The 19114-nt window shown below is 40.6% G+C and overlaps 1 protein-coding gene across 1 annotated transcript in view; it reads left to right on the top strand.

The window, feature by feature from the left end:
* Positions 1-19114, top strand: part of DLD (dihydrolipoamide dehydrogenase) — a 1015110-nt gene that overhangs the window by 192435 nt on the left and 803561 nt on the right. The window contains exon 3 of the mRNA XM_044088560.1: positions 5382-5461. Coding sequence (XP_043944495.1) covers positions 5382-5461 — 80 coding nt within the window. The remainder of the gene's footprint in view (positions 1-5381; positions 5462-19114) is intronic.

Here is a 19114-nt window from a genome sequence, read left to right on the forward strand (position 1 = left end):
GAGCAGAAATCAAATGGACCCACCTGAGTGGAAACTGGAACCCAAATCATTCAAGCTTCTAATCCACAGGTGGGGGGCATCAGAGGTGGACCTCTTTGCTTCCCCTCAGAACTATCAGTTGAGCAAAGATTCCACCAGAGCTCTTCACAGCCAAGCATGGAAAGTGGAAGCCCTGTCCTTTACATGGGAAAATCTCTTAATCTGTGCCTTTCCCCCTCTGCTCCTCCTCTCGAAGGTTCTACTAAAGGTCAAACAGGACAAGCCAAGGACATTCCTGATGGCACCAGACTGGCCACGCCAGCACTGGTACCCACTTTTGCACAGTCTGACAGTACTGCCACCATGGCACCTGTCTCAGACCCCCTCCCTGCTGTCCCAGCAGGAGGGCCAGATTTTGCATCCTCCGCTACAAACCCTGAACCTAGCAGCCTGGCTCATCCCCTGACCTCAGCACAAGCAACCCTCAGTACGTTTATTTATTTTATTTATTTATTTCAGTTTGTTAACCAGGAAAGTCCATTGGGCCAGGGTAGCCCGTTTTCAATGGAGGCCCAAGGAGAAAAGCTCCAGACAGAAGTACTAGTACAATAATAATATAATAACTAGTACAGCATATAAGAGAAACAAATTAACTGAAAACAATTTAAATATAAGAACTAAGTCAGATACTTATAGATATTTGCAAGAACAAACAAATTAATGCTTTAGTACATCATAATTGTAGACAAAAGAATTTAAGCAAAGGCAGAGTTTAGAGTAGGATAAGAAAGAGATAGGTGTCAGGATTCAGGTAGGATGAGTGCAGGAACATTCCCAGAGAGAGGAGAGATGAGAGTGGAATAAGGTTTTCAAGGAAGGGAGATTCTGGGTAGTTCTAATGTGAGGGGGAAGAGAGTTCCATAATCTAGCAAGGGAGAATGATAGTAAGATTTGCCCTGGTGAATGTAAAGGTTTGTAAAGTTCCAAGAGGTTTTGATTTGTGGATCTAAGTGTTCTGTGTGACTGGTGAAGTTTTAAGGAAGAGGAGAGTGAAGGACAGCTAGAGGGTTTAAAAATGAGTTTGTGAGCTACTGTTAATTGAATGAAAGTTAGATAACCTGGGAGTTCCAACAAGTTTAGTGCATGGAGGGAGTTACAGTGATGAGTGGAGGATTTGGATCCTGTGGCAAACTTAGAAATTTTATTATAGTATGAGGATAGTTTTGATTTCAGGGTTGATCGGAGATTACTGAGTAGTGGTGCTCCATACAAAAGGGCGGGGATAAGGTAGGTAGAAGATGGGAGTTGTCTGGATGAAAGGAAGAGGTAGCATCTGTGTCGATAAAGCATTCCGAGTTTTTGATGTTTTTTTTTATATTGGTTTGTAGGTGGACGTCAAACTTTAGCTGGTCATCAATAAGGACGCCCAGAAGTTTTGCATGGGGAACTATTTCAATAGATGTTTTGTTTAGACTGAGTATAGAGAAGGATGCTTTGTCAACAGCAGTAGGTCTAGAAGGAGTAAAAATCATTATTTTGGATTTGGTGGCATTAAGGGCTAGATGGTTGTTAAGCATCCAGGACTCCGTAAAGGAGAAGGCCTCTTGAGTAAGATTTGTTAATATGGGTAGAGTTTTAGCAGAGCAGATGATAGTGGAGTCATCTGCGTATTGCACAAGTTTAGCATTGGTGATCTTTTGGTGGAAATCATTGATAAAAAATATTAAATAGTAAGGGACCCAGTATGGAACCTTGAGGTACTCCTATTGGGGTGTGAAGGAAAGAGGAAGTACAGTAGTTCCATTTTATAGCTTGTTCCCTGGCTGAAAGATAGCTGGTGAACCATTTGATAGAAGAAGAGGAAAGATTAAGGTGAGAGAGTTTAGAAAGCAGGAGTTGATGGGAGACAGCATCGAAGGCCTTGGATAAGTCTAGGAGGAGGGTAGAAACTATGTTACCAGAGTCGCGAGCAGAGTTGATGAATTCAAGGAAGGAAAGGAGGGCAGTGGTGGTGCTATGACCTGGTCTAAACCCATGTTGTGTAGGAGTCAGTAGTTGGTTGTCAAGGAGGTAGTGTAAAAGTTGCAGGTGAATACATTTTTCGAGTATCTTGGAGATAGGGGACAGGATAGCAATAGGGCGAAAGTTGGAGATAGAAAAGTTGTGACCTCCTTTGTGGAGGGGGATGATGACGGCTTTTTTCCAGAGATGTGGTACGTAGGATTCCTGGATGGAGCGTTTTTTTAGGATGCTGATGGGAAGGGCTATGCCATCAGCGGCTAGCTTGAGGAAGTTGGATGGAATGTCATCTGGGGCATTAGAACAAGGTTTTAACTTTAGTAGGAACTTTTTTATTGTGTTGGTAGGCATGGATTTGAGAATGAAAGAGGGGAGCAGAGAGTTATTGGAGGTTAAATCCTTGGTTTCAGATATGTTGGGGGGATATTATTAGGGAAAGATGAGGGGAGTTTGCCTATGGAGTCAATGAAAAAGGAATTGAATTGGGTGGCTAGGTGGAGGTCAGGTGAGTCAGGGTCAGGGTAGGGGTTCTCTTGTTTGCCTGGAGATAGTATTGATGCAATGCTATTCCAAAACTTTTTTGGGTTGGTTTTATGGTTATTTTGAAGTTTAAGATAGTAGGTTTAAGATAGTAGGATTTACGGTCGATGGCTATTTGTTTTTTTACTTGATTTCGGAGTTGCTTATAATTCGGCAAGAGCATTGGGAGTTTTGAATTTTTTGATAGTATTTCCAGGTTTTGTCTCTGAGATGCATAAGGACGTTAGTGTCTTTGGTTAGCCAGGGGGCCGTTTTGGATTTGAGTCTTTTGGCTCTGCAGGGGTCAAAACTATTTAGTAGATTAGTAAAAACTGTATTGAAGTGTGAGACAGCGGCGTCTAAAGGAAGGTACTTTAGAGGGTTCCAGTTTATCTGCTGTAAGGCATTAGAGAAGGTTTGGGAGTTGAAATTTAGCATATTACGGGTTGTAATGTGTTTGTGCTTAAGTAGGAGGGGGGAAGGGGAATGGTATATGTAGGCAGGGAGATGGTCACTAAAGAAGTCGGGGAGAGTACCACTACCAGAACTTCGGGTTGGGTGGATGACTAGTATCCAGTCAAGGATACTACCTGTGGAGTAGTCTTTATCTGGTCTAGTAGGAGTTTGGATTAGCTGAGTGAAATGATATAGGTTAATACTTTGAGTAGGGGTTGATGAATCAATGGAAGACCAGTTAATGTTGATATCACCTAGGATTATTGTCTCATTATTTATGTTGGGGGTAAACCAGGCAAGAATATCTTCCAGAATAGGGATGTTGTTGCGTAAACAGGTGCTGGATGTCATCCTTGAGGCAAGGAAGCCAAGTACTAGAAAATCCTATTCAGAAAAGTGGAAAAGATACTGTTCTTGGAGCCAGTTTCAGGGAATGGACACAACAGTGTCCAGCTTACCTAATACATTGGATTACTTAACAGAAATGCTCCACAAAGGCCTATTCTTCTCTTCAATTAAGATTCATGCCTCTGCCATCTCAGCTCATTATAATACTGTGCCACCCCTCTTCTCTCATCCCGTGGTCAAACAGTTCCTGAGAGGAGCCAAAAATTTAACACCCCCCCCCCCCCCCCAGGAGAGCTCCCACTCCAGCCTGGGACCTTAACTTTGTATTGGAAAAACTCACGCTTTCACACTTTGAACTTGCTGCTTCAGCAGAGTTAAAATTCCTGTCCTGGAAAACAACTTTACTTCTAGCCCTCACTTCAGCAAGAAGAGTGTCTGAATTGCAGGCCCTTATGGCCGTGGAACCCTTCATTATCTTCCATGCGGACAGGGTTTCCTTCAGGACTAACCCATCATTTATGCCCAAGGTGGTATCTAGTGTGGCGTTAAACCAATCCATTCATTTGCCAACTTTTTTCCCTAATCCTCAGAATAAAGGGAAAAGGATCCTGCACTCTCTGGATGTGCACAGGCAGCTTAGGTTCTATCTGGACAGGACTAAACCTTTCAGAAAATTTGACCAGCTGCTAGTCAGCTTTGCTACAGGGGCAGAGGGCAAGGCCATGGCCATTTCAAAGCAAACCATTTTTAAGTGGATAGCGCACTGCATCCATTTCTGCTACAAACACCATGGGAAACCTACGCCACAGGGGATCAGAACACATTCCACTAGGGCTACATTAACCTCTACAGCGTTTCTCAAGGGAGTCACTACCAGGGACATCCTGGAGCTCAGTACACACCTTCACCCAGCATTACCACTTGCGTATCTTTTCTAAATCCAGAGCTGGATTTGCCACAGCAGTCTTACAGAGCCTGCTTGCCAGCCCTAATGCTTCTTGACTGCCTCCACCCATCCTCTGCTTTGGGAATCAACCCAAATGTGATGACTGCAACAGTGAAACACGAAGAACATTGTACAGTTGTGTACACATACCATAGATGTAGATGTTCGAGTGTCTTCAGTGTTGCAGTCCTGGTTACCCTCCCTCCAGCCCCCTGACTTCTCTATACTTCTACCTATTTTTTTTTTGTTTGGCCATATCTTATAACATTGGTATTTACTTTCTACTGGGGGTGTTCCACACCATGTAATTGCTTCCTATTGTGTGGACTTCAGACGTCTGTGGCAAGAAAAACTGATGCAATGGCGTCGGCTGCATGTTTTATACCCCTGATGACCTGACGTCATGGAAGAAGCAACAGCATCTGATGCAGAAATCCCAAGACTCTGGTATTCAGGCCAACTGAGGGCTACCTGCAGGCAGGTAACCCAAATGTGATGACTGCAACAGTGAATACACTCTTAACATCTACATTTATGGTAAGTGTGCACAACTGTACTTTCTGGGATTATCAGCTCAAGTTACTTCACAAAGTGGACTTTTTCATACAACACAAGGACTGACATCTTCACCCCATCCTATCAATGATAAGCCTGATACTATAGATGATGGAATTCTGATATCTTTTAGACACCAGTTTTCTGAAGGCGTCTTATGGATTCAGGAGGCGAGAAATCCGTACTACCAGGAAATATTTTATATCTAAATGGAAAAGATTTTTGATTTGGTGTCATGCTAAAACCATTAAAAAATCATTGTCTAGATGTATAAAGATCCTGCTTAGATAATTCAGTTTTCATTAACTATCCATTGGTTCCATATTTTTGGTGCCTTTAACTTGGTCAGAAATTACAAATAGAGGAGGGAGGTGGAAATAAAAGAGCAGTACAGGGGATTGTGTAGGTGAAGATGTATGAGTAGCCTGCAAAAATGTTATCAGCTGATTTATAATGAAGGCTGATTTCTCTGAAGCAGATTTAATCTTATAAGTACATAACTCTCTTTCAAAGTTTAATGTACAGTTTACTATTTTTTTTTTCTTTCCCTCTCTGTCAGTTGATGCTGATATTACAGTTATCGGTTCTGGTCCTGGTGGCTATGTAGCAGCTATCAAAGCTGCACAGTTGGGCTTTAAGGTAATTTATATTTATTTCTTAGTGTTTGCTGAATGTTTAGCTTGTGTTTTAGCTTCATAGTTTCAGTTCCAAGTTTACGATGACTTACTGACCTTCAGGAAGGTTGATTGCCATAACCCCCCATGTTGATTCTTTTCCTTCCCATGCGTATATTATTTTGGAAGGCTGTTGGTGGCAGACTTCTGATATGTAAATGGAAGTGTATCCCGTAATTATGAAAGGTATTGTATAGTGTTACTGTTCTTAATATTGGCTTTTCCAACAATGCTTTTCAAACATACACATTAAAAAAGTACTGGATCAGACATTTCTTTACAGATCAGAGAAATGCAGCCTTCAAGAAGCACAATGTCACAGTTCTCATTGATCTGGTTTTTGTACCCCACCTTTTTCTAAAAAAAAAATCATTGTAACATTTTATGTTCTTTTGGATAGTGTGAAGGTTGCAAAGTGCAGTACTGTATTCAAAAATGGGTTCGATTTGTTAGTTATTGGGTCATTTTTAAGATCTGGTCATTTTTTAGTTTTTTTTTTAACCGTAATCTGTCATTTTAGCCAAGTCTCATGTGAAATTAAAAGTGAGGTCATTAAAGGACCACTACATGCTTCTGCACGTGGGTTCCGTGTTAAGTATGAGTTTCTCCCCTGGCCTTTGATTATAACACTACAGAATATTGCCAGTGCTAATAGAAGTCTTTTCTCCTCCCCCAGTGCTAATGGAAATGGTCTTTTCTGCTGCATTGTATCTGCAAGTGCAGTACTGTATTCAAAAATGGGTTCGATTTGTTAGTTATTGGGTCATTTTTAAGATCTGGTCATTTTTTAGTTTTTTTTTTAACTGTAATCTGTCATTTTAGCCAAGTCTCATGTGAAATTAAAAGTGAGGTCATTAAAGGACCACTACATGCTTCTGCACGTGGGTTCCGTGTTAAGTATGAGTTTCTCCCCTGGCCTTTGATTATAACACTACAGAATATTGCCAGTGCTAATAGAAGTCTTTTCTCCTCCCCCAGTGCTAATGGAAATGGTCTTTTCTGCTGCATTGTATCTGCAGCTTCGGTACAGAGTGCCATCTTTCTCCTTTCTCTTGAGCTGCTGTTTGGAGTGAGTGGGTGCTGCATCAGCTTGGTAAAAAAATGCTCCACCCCCCCCCCCCCCCCCCTTGTTGTCGAAGGACCTCCTGCAGATTTCCCTTCTTTGGTTCTTTTGTCTTAGAAGTGCCCCATTCAGTTATGTATACAGTAGAACCTTTAAACTTGTTCTTTGTATACAATAAAAACAGGATGCTGTGTAACTTGGAAGAACCGTTTTCCTATCTCCAATTGCTGGATGAATCTGTTTTGTTAATGGATTTTTCACTTTCTGTAGATCATTGATAGTGAAATCCTGCAGTTATCTTTTATTTTATTTTATTTTATTTTATTACAGGTATGTTCAGCACAGTTCACCACTACCCTTGCTTATGTTTGTCATGTCTTTTATAGCCTAATCTAAATGTTGAAGTAAGCTGTAAGCAAATGTTGACATGAAGTACTGTGGGCAGCAAGCTGTAATATCTATTTTGTCTGGCTTCTTACATCAGCTAAAATTGAATGCAAGTAAATTGTTTTTATTAATTAGCTGAGACAGTATTATTAAAATTAAATGTCTTAGCATTCTTAATCAGCCTTAGTGGGAACCTGGCTTTATTGTAAAAGCTCTTGAATCTGTTTTTTCCTGGTTTGCAGAGATCTGTTTTACTTATTGGTGTGCTGTCCTGGTCTTTGTTTAATTAGGTATGTATACCACTGAGCCAGAAAATTTGCCTTGCCATTTTGGCTCACATGCTGACACGATGTACTGTGCACAACAAGCTGTAGTATTTCATTTGCTTGGCTTCTTAAATCAGCTTGATTTTTCACCAACTCTCTCACCTTTTTGCTGTTGTGGTTTTAAATGCCAGTGTCTTGTCTTTCGCCCCTTATGATAATCTATCAAAGTCCCCTCCCTTTTTCATTGCTATTGTTAGTTATGTAAGCTAATTAAGTACTTTTCCCACCCATTGTTTTACATCTGTCATACTGAGAGTCCACTAGCAAACCAGTATTGCTCTTGAGCCGCACTCCCTTATTAGAAATTGTCAATTTTCACAAAGCTCCGATCTATGATCCCATCAGCTTTGTTGCATACTTGTCTCACTCTGAGTGGGGCTTGAATAAATCCTTTGCCATCTTGTCAGATAAAAGCTTCATCTTACAATTTTGCACTATATTTAACTGCTTTGTCTTCCAGCTTTTGCACTTTAAATCATTTCATGGTACACTGATATTGTAGTTTGCTAATTGCTGGGAACTGCACTTTTTAGAAGCTTTACTGGCAATGTTACTGTGTAATTTGCTATGTTGGATTTTTGTTAGTACTTGTGCAGTATTCCTACATTTCTGGTCCTGCTTAAAGGGATTCTATGCAGTGTCCTTTGTTTTAAGTGCTGGTATAAATTTGGAATGTTTCCAAGTTTCTTGGCTGACTCAGGAATGCTTCTTGTCCTTGCCTGTGCATCTGAAGTGACTTCCTGGAATCACATGCCATTCAGGCAATCGGGCATAAACTAAGTACTTGTATTTACCATCACATTTCCATAAGCTATTTTAGTGAGCAACTACTGATTTTGTTTTTTTATTTCTACATTTATCTGTATTTAAGGCTGAAATTACTGCATTTGCTCAAACTATCTTGCTATTTGTCTGACAGGAGATCGCCTTTTCTAACTAGTTAAAGTTGTTTTGAGGTAGCATACACTTTCAAACTGTCTGTCTTGTGCTTTTATATTAAGGATTGTGATATTCTGTCTAGTGGCAGTAGGTGGTGGCCTGGTCTGTTTAAGTTGGAAAACACAGAAGTTTACCTATAAAACTAGTACTACGACTGTAGACTGCAATTTAGCACCTCATTGCACAGAGGTAAGCTGAGAGAATCTAGCTTGCAAATCATATAGCACTAATCGCATGTTGTGATTTTCAACTATTTATTAAACTTATTTTATGGGTATTTTTTTGTACACTGGAGTTCTGTCTTTATTACACAGCAATGTATTTTAAAGTAGGGTTGATTTACCAGTGTACAAAGAAATATATTTAGGATTTAAATAGCATGATGTTCTTCATGTTCCACTGTTGCAGTAGTCACATTTGGGTTATCTGCTTGCAGTAGCCCTCAGTCGGCCTGATTATTAAAGTCTTGGGTCCTGCATCGGTTGCTGTCTCATCTTCCGTCAGTTAGTCAGGGGTATGAAGCATGCAGCCGACGCCATTACATCAGTCTTTCTTGCCGTGCGATGCCCGAAGCAGAAGCAGTTCGCAAGTGCTGGTCGGTCGACTCCTGAGGTTTTCGTTTTCGAGTTTCAGATTCAAAGTCGTCTAAGCTAAATACCCCGTTGGGAATCCTTTTTCTTGCTCTAAACCGATGTCGGTAAAAGTTAATGGTATTTCTTGTGGAAAGCAAATACCTCCTAGATTTTCATTCGTGCTGCATTCCTCGCTTAGGCCCAGACCACGACATACCTCGCTGTCGGTTTTGTGCCTTATTCAAACCTCGTACTATTTGTTGTCAGTACATTTATGCTTCCAAATATTTTGGTACTCAGTTCAATTATCCAGAAATGGCTTCGGTAAACTACCTTGACTACCGACATTCCGAAAAAATGCAAAGATAAAGACAGAGACAGACCGCATAGGTCCAAAGCTGCCAACGACACTTCTCCTAAGCCAGTTGCCAGTTCGGTACTCAGTGAGGTGCTTTCGCAGCCCCTGATACCTGCTACTTCAGATTCGCAGACCTCTACTTACTGAGACCCATTTGGAGTCCGGTATGCCGTGAGATGCTTCTTCTGGAACCTGCTGATGTCTCTACCTTGGATGGGTCCAGAGACACTGTGCAGACACCAGCTTCTGAGAGTGTATTCAGGCCTACTGACTTGCATATTAAACCAACACCATCTTCTTCTTCAAGGCCTAAAACTCGATCCATGCCTAGAAAACAGAGGCCCAGACAGCATGGTCAGGCCCTTATGCCTAAAAAACAAATAAGAATGGCTGAAGATCTTATTACTCTAATCAGGGGAAGCCACCCTTCCCCCTCAGGACTGATTTTCCTTCTGATTCTTCTGATCAGGATTCTGAAATTATTGTTTTCTCTGATGACCAGGATTTACCCTTATCCTCCTATGAGGATTCTGATGCAGAGGACTCCATTCCCCCCGCTTCCCCTCCAGAGGATTTCCCTTTTGGTGAAACCTTGCATACTCTTAGGGAGCATTTCCGCTGGGAAAGCCAGGATTACTCTGACTCCAAAAAGAGGCTTAGGGAATTCTTACTCCTGCCTCAACACAGGCCTTTAGCTATCCCTCCTGTACTGGACATTGTAGATGATGCCTTCTCGGAATCTAGCCTGGCCCCTGACACTTTACTTCCTGCTCCCAAAAAACCTGATGGGTATTACAGGGTACCTGACTCTCACAAGTTTCTCTTTAAAAATCCTACTGCGAATCCTGAGACCATTTCACAGGGACCCAAGGGCATTAAGGCTACTACTGCCAAAAATCCTACCCCCTCTGATAGAGATTCCAGGGCGATGGATAGATGGGGTAAGAAGGTATACACTTCTGCAACTTTGCCCATTAGGGCCTTAAACTGCCAGTTTCATATGTTAAAGTATCAGCAGCATATTATTGGATTGCTTAAACAGAAAATTATGTTGATTCCTGACTGTGCTGAAATAAAGAATTACAGGATTTAATGCATTCTGCTGGACAAGTTGGAAAACATACTTTGCAATGTGGTTTTGATTCATTAGAGGCATCTTGCAGGGCTGCTGTCACTGGGTCTGTACTTAGAAGGCATGCTTGGCTTAAGGAGCAGTCTTTGCCAGATCATGTTAAAGCTAAATTACTGGATACTCCCTTAAACCAAGACCGCCTGTTTGGCAACAACGCAGAAGTAGTACTTAAAAAGATGGAGGAAAAAGCTAAATCTATGCAAACTGTTAATGATTTCCTGCAAGTACAGCCTCTCAGATTTAGTAGGAATTGGTCCTCTAAGAATTGGTCAATTTCCTGCCTCTTTCAGGCCTTCTCAGTCCAAACCCAGAACCAGCAGAACACCCATGCTTCAGTCCTAAGGTACTCACAGGCCTAAGCAGTGGGGGGCTCCCACTTCCAAAGCAGGGAGTAGTAAGACTCCCCCCTATGGTAAACTGTCTCAATAACTTAACTTTAAACCTTCCAAGCCCTGCTCAACTGACCCGTTCCTTTAGGGGGAAAGATTGCCCTGCATGCAAAAATTGGGAACTCATTACCCAGGACATACGGGTTTTAAATATAGTTTCCCAAGGATACAAATTCCACTTCAACTCATTTCCTACCCCAAACGGTTGGCCAGGCCTACCCCCAAATCGGTGGACAGAGGCTCAAAAGCAAATTCTCTCTCTTTTAAGCATCAGGGCTATTCAACCTGTCCCAGAAGAAGAATGGGGGCAATGTTTCTACTCAAGACTTTTCCTGGTACCCAGAAAGACAATTCCTGGCGTCCTATCCTGGACCTGTCTATCCTAAACACAGTTTTGTCAATCCCAAAATTCAAAATGCTAACTCTTCATCAGCTGCTTTCCATGCTAGGCAAAGATGCCTGGTTGGCAACACTGGATTTAAAAGAACCAGGAAACATGAACACTGTTTAGGTAGCAAATCTCAGAAATGCAGGACACAGACACCAAAGCTAGTGCTTTCATTCACTTTTATTACGTGAACTTCCTCAGAAAAACGAACCTAACTACCCACAAAGCATTGTTATACACTAATTCATAAATCACATGACATACTTTTAAAATGGCAGTGTCATATTTTCTTGATTAAAAAATGTTATTTAAAATGCAAACTTGTATATACTTCATTTCATACAAGTTAAAACATTTACAAACAATATATGAATATGTACTCAATCTAGTCATCCTTTTAATATTTTTGGGATGACAAAAAACATTTAAAATTTATGGTCTCATTTAGAACCGGGGGCCCTATCAGTTCCCAAATACAACTGCCAGAAGGCTTCTTTGCATTCTAGTAAATTATTGCTAACTCCATTAAATTCCAGCTTCTTTACATGATCTGTTACAAAAAACTGGAATTTTTTATAATTAGTATAAATTTCTGCATGTCTAGCTAAGGAATTAATGCTGTCTTTCTTCTTTATTGCCAACTAGTGTTCATATATTCTGTGTTTTAGACATCAACTTGTTTTGCGTATATAGTAACTTGGACATGATTAACATATGGCAATGTAGACCACAAAATCAGTATCACAAGTGAAGTGATCTTTGCCCCAAAAAGTTTTTTTGACATGTTCCAATTTAACAAAGATGCATTAGTAATGAACCTAAATTGTTTACAGTGATTGCAGGCAAATGTTCCTATTGTCCTAATTCTTCTAGTCTCACTGCTGTATTGAACCTGTCCTTGTTCTAACATTTTTTTTAATACTCGTGATTCTCTTGTAGGTAAACCTTGGTTTGATCCCTGTATATTTTGTCATATCCTTATTGCCCAAAATTATTTTCCAATTTTCTATGATGTCTTTAATGAGCCACATTTCGTTAACTATTGGCACTGGAAAGGCACAGAAGTATTCTTTGACTTTATTGTTGGACTGAACCTCATTGAGTGGTAAATTTATATCAATCTTTGCTAAAATAGGTGACGCTACCCCACTTCTCAGTTTAAGTACTACTTTTGCTATCTTTTTCAACCATAATTCATTGTATCCCCTAAATGTAAACATTGATCTTAAAATATCCAATTCTTCCAAAAATACTTTTTTTTCTGAAGTGAGACGACTTAACCTTATTTATCTGTCCCTTAACAACTCCCTTCTTCATATGAGGTGGATGTAAACTTTCCTTATGAAGGTACTGGTTAGCAAAAATTGATTTTCTAAAAATTCTACTTGTGAAACCATTGTTATTTAAATTATATGACAGTTGTATGTCCAAAATATTAATAGTCTCACCATAACCACTCACACTAAAATGTAAAAATTCAGTCGTATCATTTAAATAATCCACAAATTCATTAAATTTTCCTTCTCCTTGCCATATAAAAAACAGATCATCTATATAACTTAATTTCGTTATTAAAGGGGTGTCCGGTCAAAAACTTGTTCTCCCAGATTGCCATTACTAAATTGGCAAAAGCCGGGGCTACCCTTGACCCCATAGCTACTCCAGATATTTGTTTTTATAATTGATCATTGAATCTAAAAAAAAGTTGTTTTCCAACACTAACTCCATTAATGTACAAATTGTATTGACTTTTGTGTTACTAAAATCTGTTTCATGTGTCAGATATTCCCTTAAATATTCTAAGCCTATTTCTTGATCAATGGATGTATACAGTGATTTGACATCCAGTGAAGCAAAGCAAAAATGTCCTTGTGGTACTCTAAATTCTCTCAACACTTCCAATAAATGCCAATAGTTTCTCAAGTAATACTTTAGACTTATGCACTATGGGGTTAAGAATATAATCATTCCATACTGAAATGGTCTCCGTTTTAGACCCTTTCGCTGAAATAATGGGTCTAAAAGGTGGATTGACCATATTACGTTGTAGCTTGGGGATACCAAAAGATATTGCCATCTTTGGATAGTTAACTTGTAAATAATCATAACATTCCACATCTAATTCTCCTTGGCAATACAAATCAAAAAGTAACATGTCTAGTTTTACAAAACTATTTCTTATTTTCCTAAAGTCCACTTTTCTGTAAGTGGTTTCATCTTGTAGAAGGTCAAAGATGGATTTGATGTAATCTTTAGTGTTCAGGGAGGATGACATAATGGTTAAGGTGTTTACCTTAAAGACACAAGGTGCAGGGTTCGATTCCCACATGGAGTAACTGGCTAGGCTTCAAATGGCCCATAAAGGGCAGTTATCCTAGTACTAATCTATGAACCTATGAACTTTACCACCCTTATCGGCCTTCATGATTCTTAGTTCTCTATTTTTACTTAAAGAAATCAATGCCTCATACTCCCCTTTGTTTAAATTGTACATCTTGGGTTCGAATTTTAACTTTCTGAAATCAGTTTCACACATATCCTGAAAAACCTGTAAAGTAGCTTGTAATGGAGAATTAAAAGTTCTTGCTTTTTTAGGCTTAGAATAATTCCTACTATTATTGTCACTCCTCTCTTGCAACACATCATGCAAAATATATTTCAAATTCAGTTTCGTTAAAGTCTAAAATCAATAATGACATCACCAATATTCATTTTACAATTGGGTATAAAAGAAAAACCCTTTTTCAACAGTGAAACAATATTATCAGACAATATGATGTTAGATAGATTCAAAATCTCAATACCAAAAAGTTGATTGGTATTTTGCACTACCACTTTTTTGCCTTTGCCCTCCCCTTCCCTTTGGTTTGGGTCACAATCGAACATTTGGGCGTCCTTTTGTTCCCCATCTTGTCCACTATAAAAGGACCATTGTTGTTCCCAGAAAGGGAAGTGTCATTAGAAGAAACTGCTTGTGCATAACTATTTGCCCCACAATTGTTTGTATTATTACTGTTGTTGTTATCTCTGACCAATTCATTGTTTGTAGAACTGGTGTTGCTGCATGGAACACCATTGTTGTCTTCTATCAGATTCGATACACTCTCACTACTTGGATTACCAATCATGTTCTTTCCTGTATTATTTTGCTGTACCAAACTAGTGACACATTCATTATTATAACCATTAGCTGAGGTAGGCAATGCCCTGTCTCTTGTACTGTAAGCAGTTTGGTTATTATACGCTGCTAAGTTCCTCCTAAGTTTGGATTGTTTTCTTGAAATAATGGAGGCTCTTAGTCTATCAGCCTTAGCTGCTATACCATTGTATAGACGATGGAATTTACTAAAACAAGCATAGTTCTTCAAATGCTTGTCAAGATCTCCCATAGTCTCTTTCAAATAAAGTATCACCTGTTGTAACCCAATTGTGAAATTATGTCGTCCTGAGACCCTGAGGAACACATTTACGCGATATGCATTCCTCTATTTAATTTCAATGTCCAACATAATATATCTGGTTGTTTGCTCCTCTAATTCAAAAATGTTTTTCTTACAATCAGTGAAGTCTGTATCACTGTCTCTATTTTGGTTACTTACTGTTCCGTTGTCTGTGACTTCATTGACTGTTGCAAAAGTATTCTCTTTTAGTGTGAAAAATATAATCCAAAATGTCGTCGCTAACAATGCTACCATTCTCATTACACTCTGCTTCATTAGTACCTCCGGTCTGTCTTCCAGACTGCAATCCACCAACGTGATGACGTAACCCCTCATTCCTTTGGCGTGAAACATTTGAAATGCCATCCGAGTTGTTAGAATTCTTAGAGTTGGTAAACCTGGATAAACTGTCCTTAATGGCTTTTTTAACCATACGAACCAGTCTTTCCGAATTATCTGACTGGATAAAGCTAAGTAACCCATTGGGGAAACTTTCTTGCTCCATATCCATGTCAGTAAAAGTTAATAATTGCATTACTTGTGGGAAGCAAATACCTCACAAGGATTTTCATTTGTACTGTATTCCTTGCCTAGGCCCTGATCACAACATGCCTTGCTGTCGGTTTTGTGCTAAATTTAATCAACACATTATTTTGCTTCCAAATATTTTGGCTCAAGATTTAACTACCTTGAAATGTCATTGGTTAGCAATCCGACTACCAGAGTTCACAAAAAACGCAAGGAAAAAGGCACAGACCGTCGAGGTCCAAAACCGATGACTAAGCTTCTAAGCCAGTCGCCAGTTCGCCAGTACTGTGAGGTGCTTTCGCAGCTCCTGATATCTGCTACTTTTGAGTCGCAGGCCTCTACCGAGACCCATTCAGAGTCCAGTATGCCACGAGATTTGCAAAGTATTGAACCCCTGGATGTGTCTCCCTTGGATGGGTCCAGAGCCGCTGAGCAGGCACCGGCTTCTGAGGGTGTTTTCAGGCCTCAATGTTTTTATATTAAACTGACGCCATCAACAAAAACAAGGTCAAAAACAACTTCTATGTGTAAAAAAATGACACATGAGCCACGTGCTCAGGCCCCTATGCCTAAAAAACAAATGATCAAAATGGCTGAGGATTTAATTACCTTGATCAGGGCCCCCCCCCCCCCCGATAAGAAGGTCCTAGGCAAGGCACTGGTTATGAATCTTCAAATCAGGTTTCCATTTCTTCTGATCAGGAATTTTCTATCCCACCTTATGAGGATTCTAATGCAGAGGAATCCATCCCATCTGCATCTCCTCCTGAGGATTACTCTTTTGGAGAGACTTTGCATACTTTAAGGGAACATTTTCACTGGGAGAGTCAGGACTTCTCTGAATGAAAAAAGAGGCTTAGGGATTTCCTTCTTCATCCTCAGCATAGGACTTTGGCAGTACCTCATGTTTTAGACCTCGTTGATGATGTGTTTTCGGAATCAAGCATTGCTCCTGATTCCCTGCCTCTGGCTCTCAGTAAGCCAGACAGATATTACAGGGTTCCTGACTCACAAATTTATTTTCAAAAATCCTGCTGCTGATCCTGAGACTATTTCTCAGGGTCCAAAGGGTGTAAAGGCTTCTACAGCCAAAAATCCTACCCCTTCAGATAGAGGTTCCAGGGCACTGGATAGATGGGGTAAGAAAGTTTATACGTCTGCAACCCTGGCAATCAGGGCTTTAAACTGCCAATTTTATATGCTTAAATATCAACAGCATGTTATGGGATTACTGAAACAGAAAAGGATGTTGATTTCTGATTGTGTGGAAAATAAAGAATCGCAGGATTTATTGCATTCAGCAGAACATGTTGGAATGCATACTTTGCAATGTGGTTTTGATTCCTTGGAGGCCTCTTGTAGGGCCGCCATTACTGGATCTGTGATAAGAAGGCATGCCTGGCTCAAGGAGCAAAATCTGCCTGATCATGTTAAAGCTAAATTGTTGGATGCCCCTTTGCAGCATGACACTCTGTTTGGTAATAAGGCAGAAGAGGTATTAAAGACAATGGAAGACAAAGCTAAATCTATACAAACTGCAAAAGATTTCTTGCAAGTGCAGCCACTCAAGTTCAGTAGGCACTGGCCTACTAAAAGCTGGTCCTTTCCTGTGTTAAAATATCAACAGCATATTATTGGACTGCTTAAACAGAAAATGATGATTTCTGACTGTGTGGAAAATAAAGGATTTATTGCATTCTGTTGAACAAGTTGGAAAACATACTTTGCAGTGTGGTTTTGATTCTTTAGAGGCCTCCTGCAGGGCTGCTGTTACAGGGTCTGTACTTAGAAGGCATGCTTGGCTTAAGGAGCAATCTCTGCCTGATCATGTTAAAGCAAAATTGTTGGATGCTCCTTTAAATCAGGACCGCCTGTTTGGCAATAAGGCTGAAGATGTTCTAAAAAAGATGGAAGATAAAGCTAAATCTATGCAAACTGTAAAAGATTTCTTACAAGTGCAACTTCCAAGATTTAGTAGGCACTGGCCTACTAAGAATGGATCCTTTCCAGCTCCTTCCAGATCCTCTCAAGCCAAACCCAGACACACCAAAAGCACCAGGTTTCAGTCCCAAGGGACTCTCGGAACTAAGGAATGGGGGACCTCCACTTCCAAATCTGGAAATAACAAGACACCCCTCTATGGTAAACAGTCTAAATGACTTTCCTTTAAAATTACCAAGCACTTGCCTTTTAGCTACCCCTTTGGGGGGAAAGATTGCCCTTCGTGCACAAAACTGGGAACTCGTAACCCAGGACAAATGGGTTTTATATGTAGTGTCCCACGGATACAGATTTCATTTCCACACGTTGCCAACACCAAACGGGTGGCCAGGCCTGTCCCCAAATCAGTGGGCAGAGGCTCAGAAACAAGTACTTTCCCTCTTAAACATGGGGGCTATTCAACCGGTACCAGAAGAGGAAAACGGACAAGGTTTCTATTTCAGGCTTTTCCTGGTACCGAGAAAAGACAAATCATGGCATCCAATTCTGGGCCTGTCTACTCTAAACACCTTTCTGAACATTCCAAAATTCAAGATGCTGACTCTTCACCAGTTACTTTCTATGCTAGGCAAAGATGCAAAGTTGGCAACTCTAGATTTAAAAGAAGCTTACCTGCATATCCCAATCAGGGAATCTTGCAGAAGATACCTACGCTTCAAAGCAGGCTACTTGCATTATCCGTTCTCTGCACTGCCCTTTGGCTTGTGTACTGCTCCCAGGGTATTCACAAAGTGCCTGGCTGCAGTAATTGCATTTTGCAGGCAAAGAAATATTGAAATATATCCATACCTGGACAATTGTCTAATTCAGTCAGAAAACCAGGCCATACTTCTAAATCAGCTGGCGTTTGTTAAAACGATTCTGACTTGTCTAGGGTACACCATAAACGAAAATTAATCACAACTGGTACCCTCTCAACAGATTACATTCCTTGGTGCAAGCTTGAATACAACTGCCCAGATGGCTTTCCTCGCGCCAGAAAAGCAAATTCATTTGGTGGCTTACTTCTAACTCGTCTAGGGTACACCATAACCGAAAATTAATCACAACTGGTACCCTCTCAACAGATTATATTCCTTGGTGCAAGCTTGAATACAACTGCCCAGATGACTTTCCTCATGCCAGAAAAGCAAATTCATTTGGTGACTTACTTCAAACAAGTGGCCACAAAAACCCTGCTATATCTGCAAGACAAATACTGCAAGCCTTGGGGTTCATGGACTCTTGCATTCTTCTAATTCCATATGCAAGACTGCATATGAGGAGACTTCAGTGGTACTTAAAACGTCTATGGAGTCAACATTGTCACAGCCTGGAAACAGTGATTCCTATCATACCTTGCCTACGCCTGGAGTTCCTATGGTGGGCCGAGGCCTGCCACCAAAACAAGGGACTGCCATTCACACTACCCCCTGCTGCCCACACCCTAACTACAGATGCATCAGATTATGCATGGGGGCTCACCTGGCAGGGAAGTGCATTCAGGGCAAATGGAACCCAAATCAAATGCACCTACGTATCAGTGAAAAAGAAATGCTAGCTGTACAGAATGCCCTGACAGCCTTCAAGGACTACGTTCATCCAAGACAACTAATGGTAAAGACGGACACCACCATGGTTATGTGGTACATAAGCAGGGAGGTACACATTCCTACCCCCTCTGCAGACTAGCCATGGCATTGTGGGACATGGCCTTGAGCTACCAAGTGCAACTACAAGCTCAATTCCTGCCAGGAAAACTGAATACACTGGCAGACAGACTAAGCAGAAATCTCATGAACCCACACGAGTGGTAACTGGAACCACGGATTTTCAACATGTTGACAAGCAAATTGGGGAGCCCAGACATAGATGTATTTGCCTCTCCCCAGAATTACCAGTTGGACAAATTTTGCACACGGACTCATCACAAAAAAGCCTGGAAAGTGGATGCTCTGTCCTTCAGTTGAAAAAAACTATCAGTCTACGCCTTTCCCCCCTCTGCCTCTGCTCTCCAAAGTTCTGCTAAAAGTCAAACAGGACAAGCCAAAAATGATTTTGATTGCTGCAGACTGGCCTCGCCAACACTGGTACCCACTCCTGCGCAGTGTGTCCA

Source organism: Protopterus annectens, chromosome 11.part0 (assembly GCF_019279795.1).
Source record: "Protopterus annectens isolate FY-2018-M chromosome 11.part0, PAN1.0, whole genome shotgun sequence".
Taxonomy (NCBI): Eukaryota; Metazoa; Chordata; order Ceratodontiformes; family Protopteridae; genus Protopterus; species Protopterus annectens.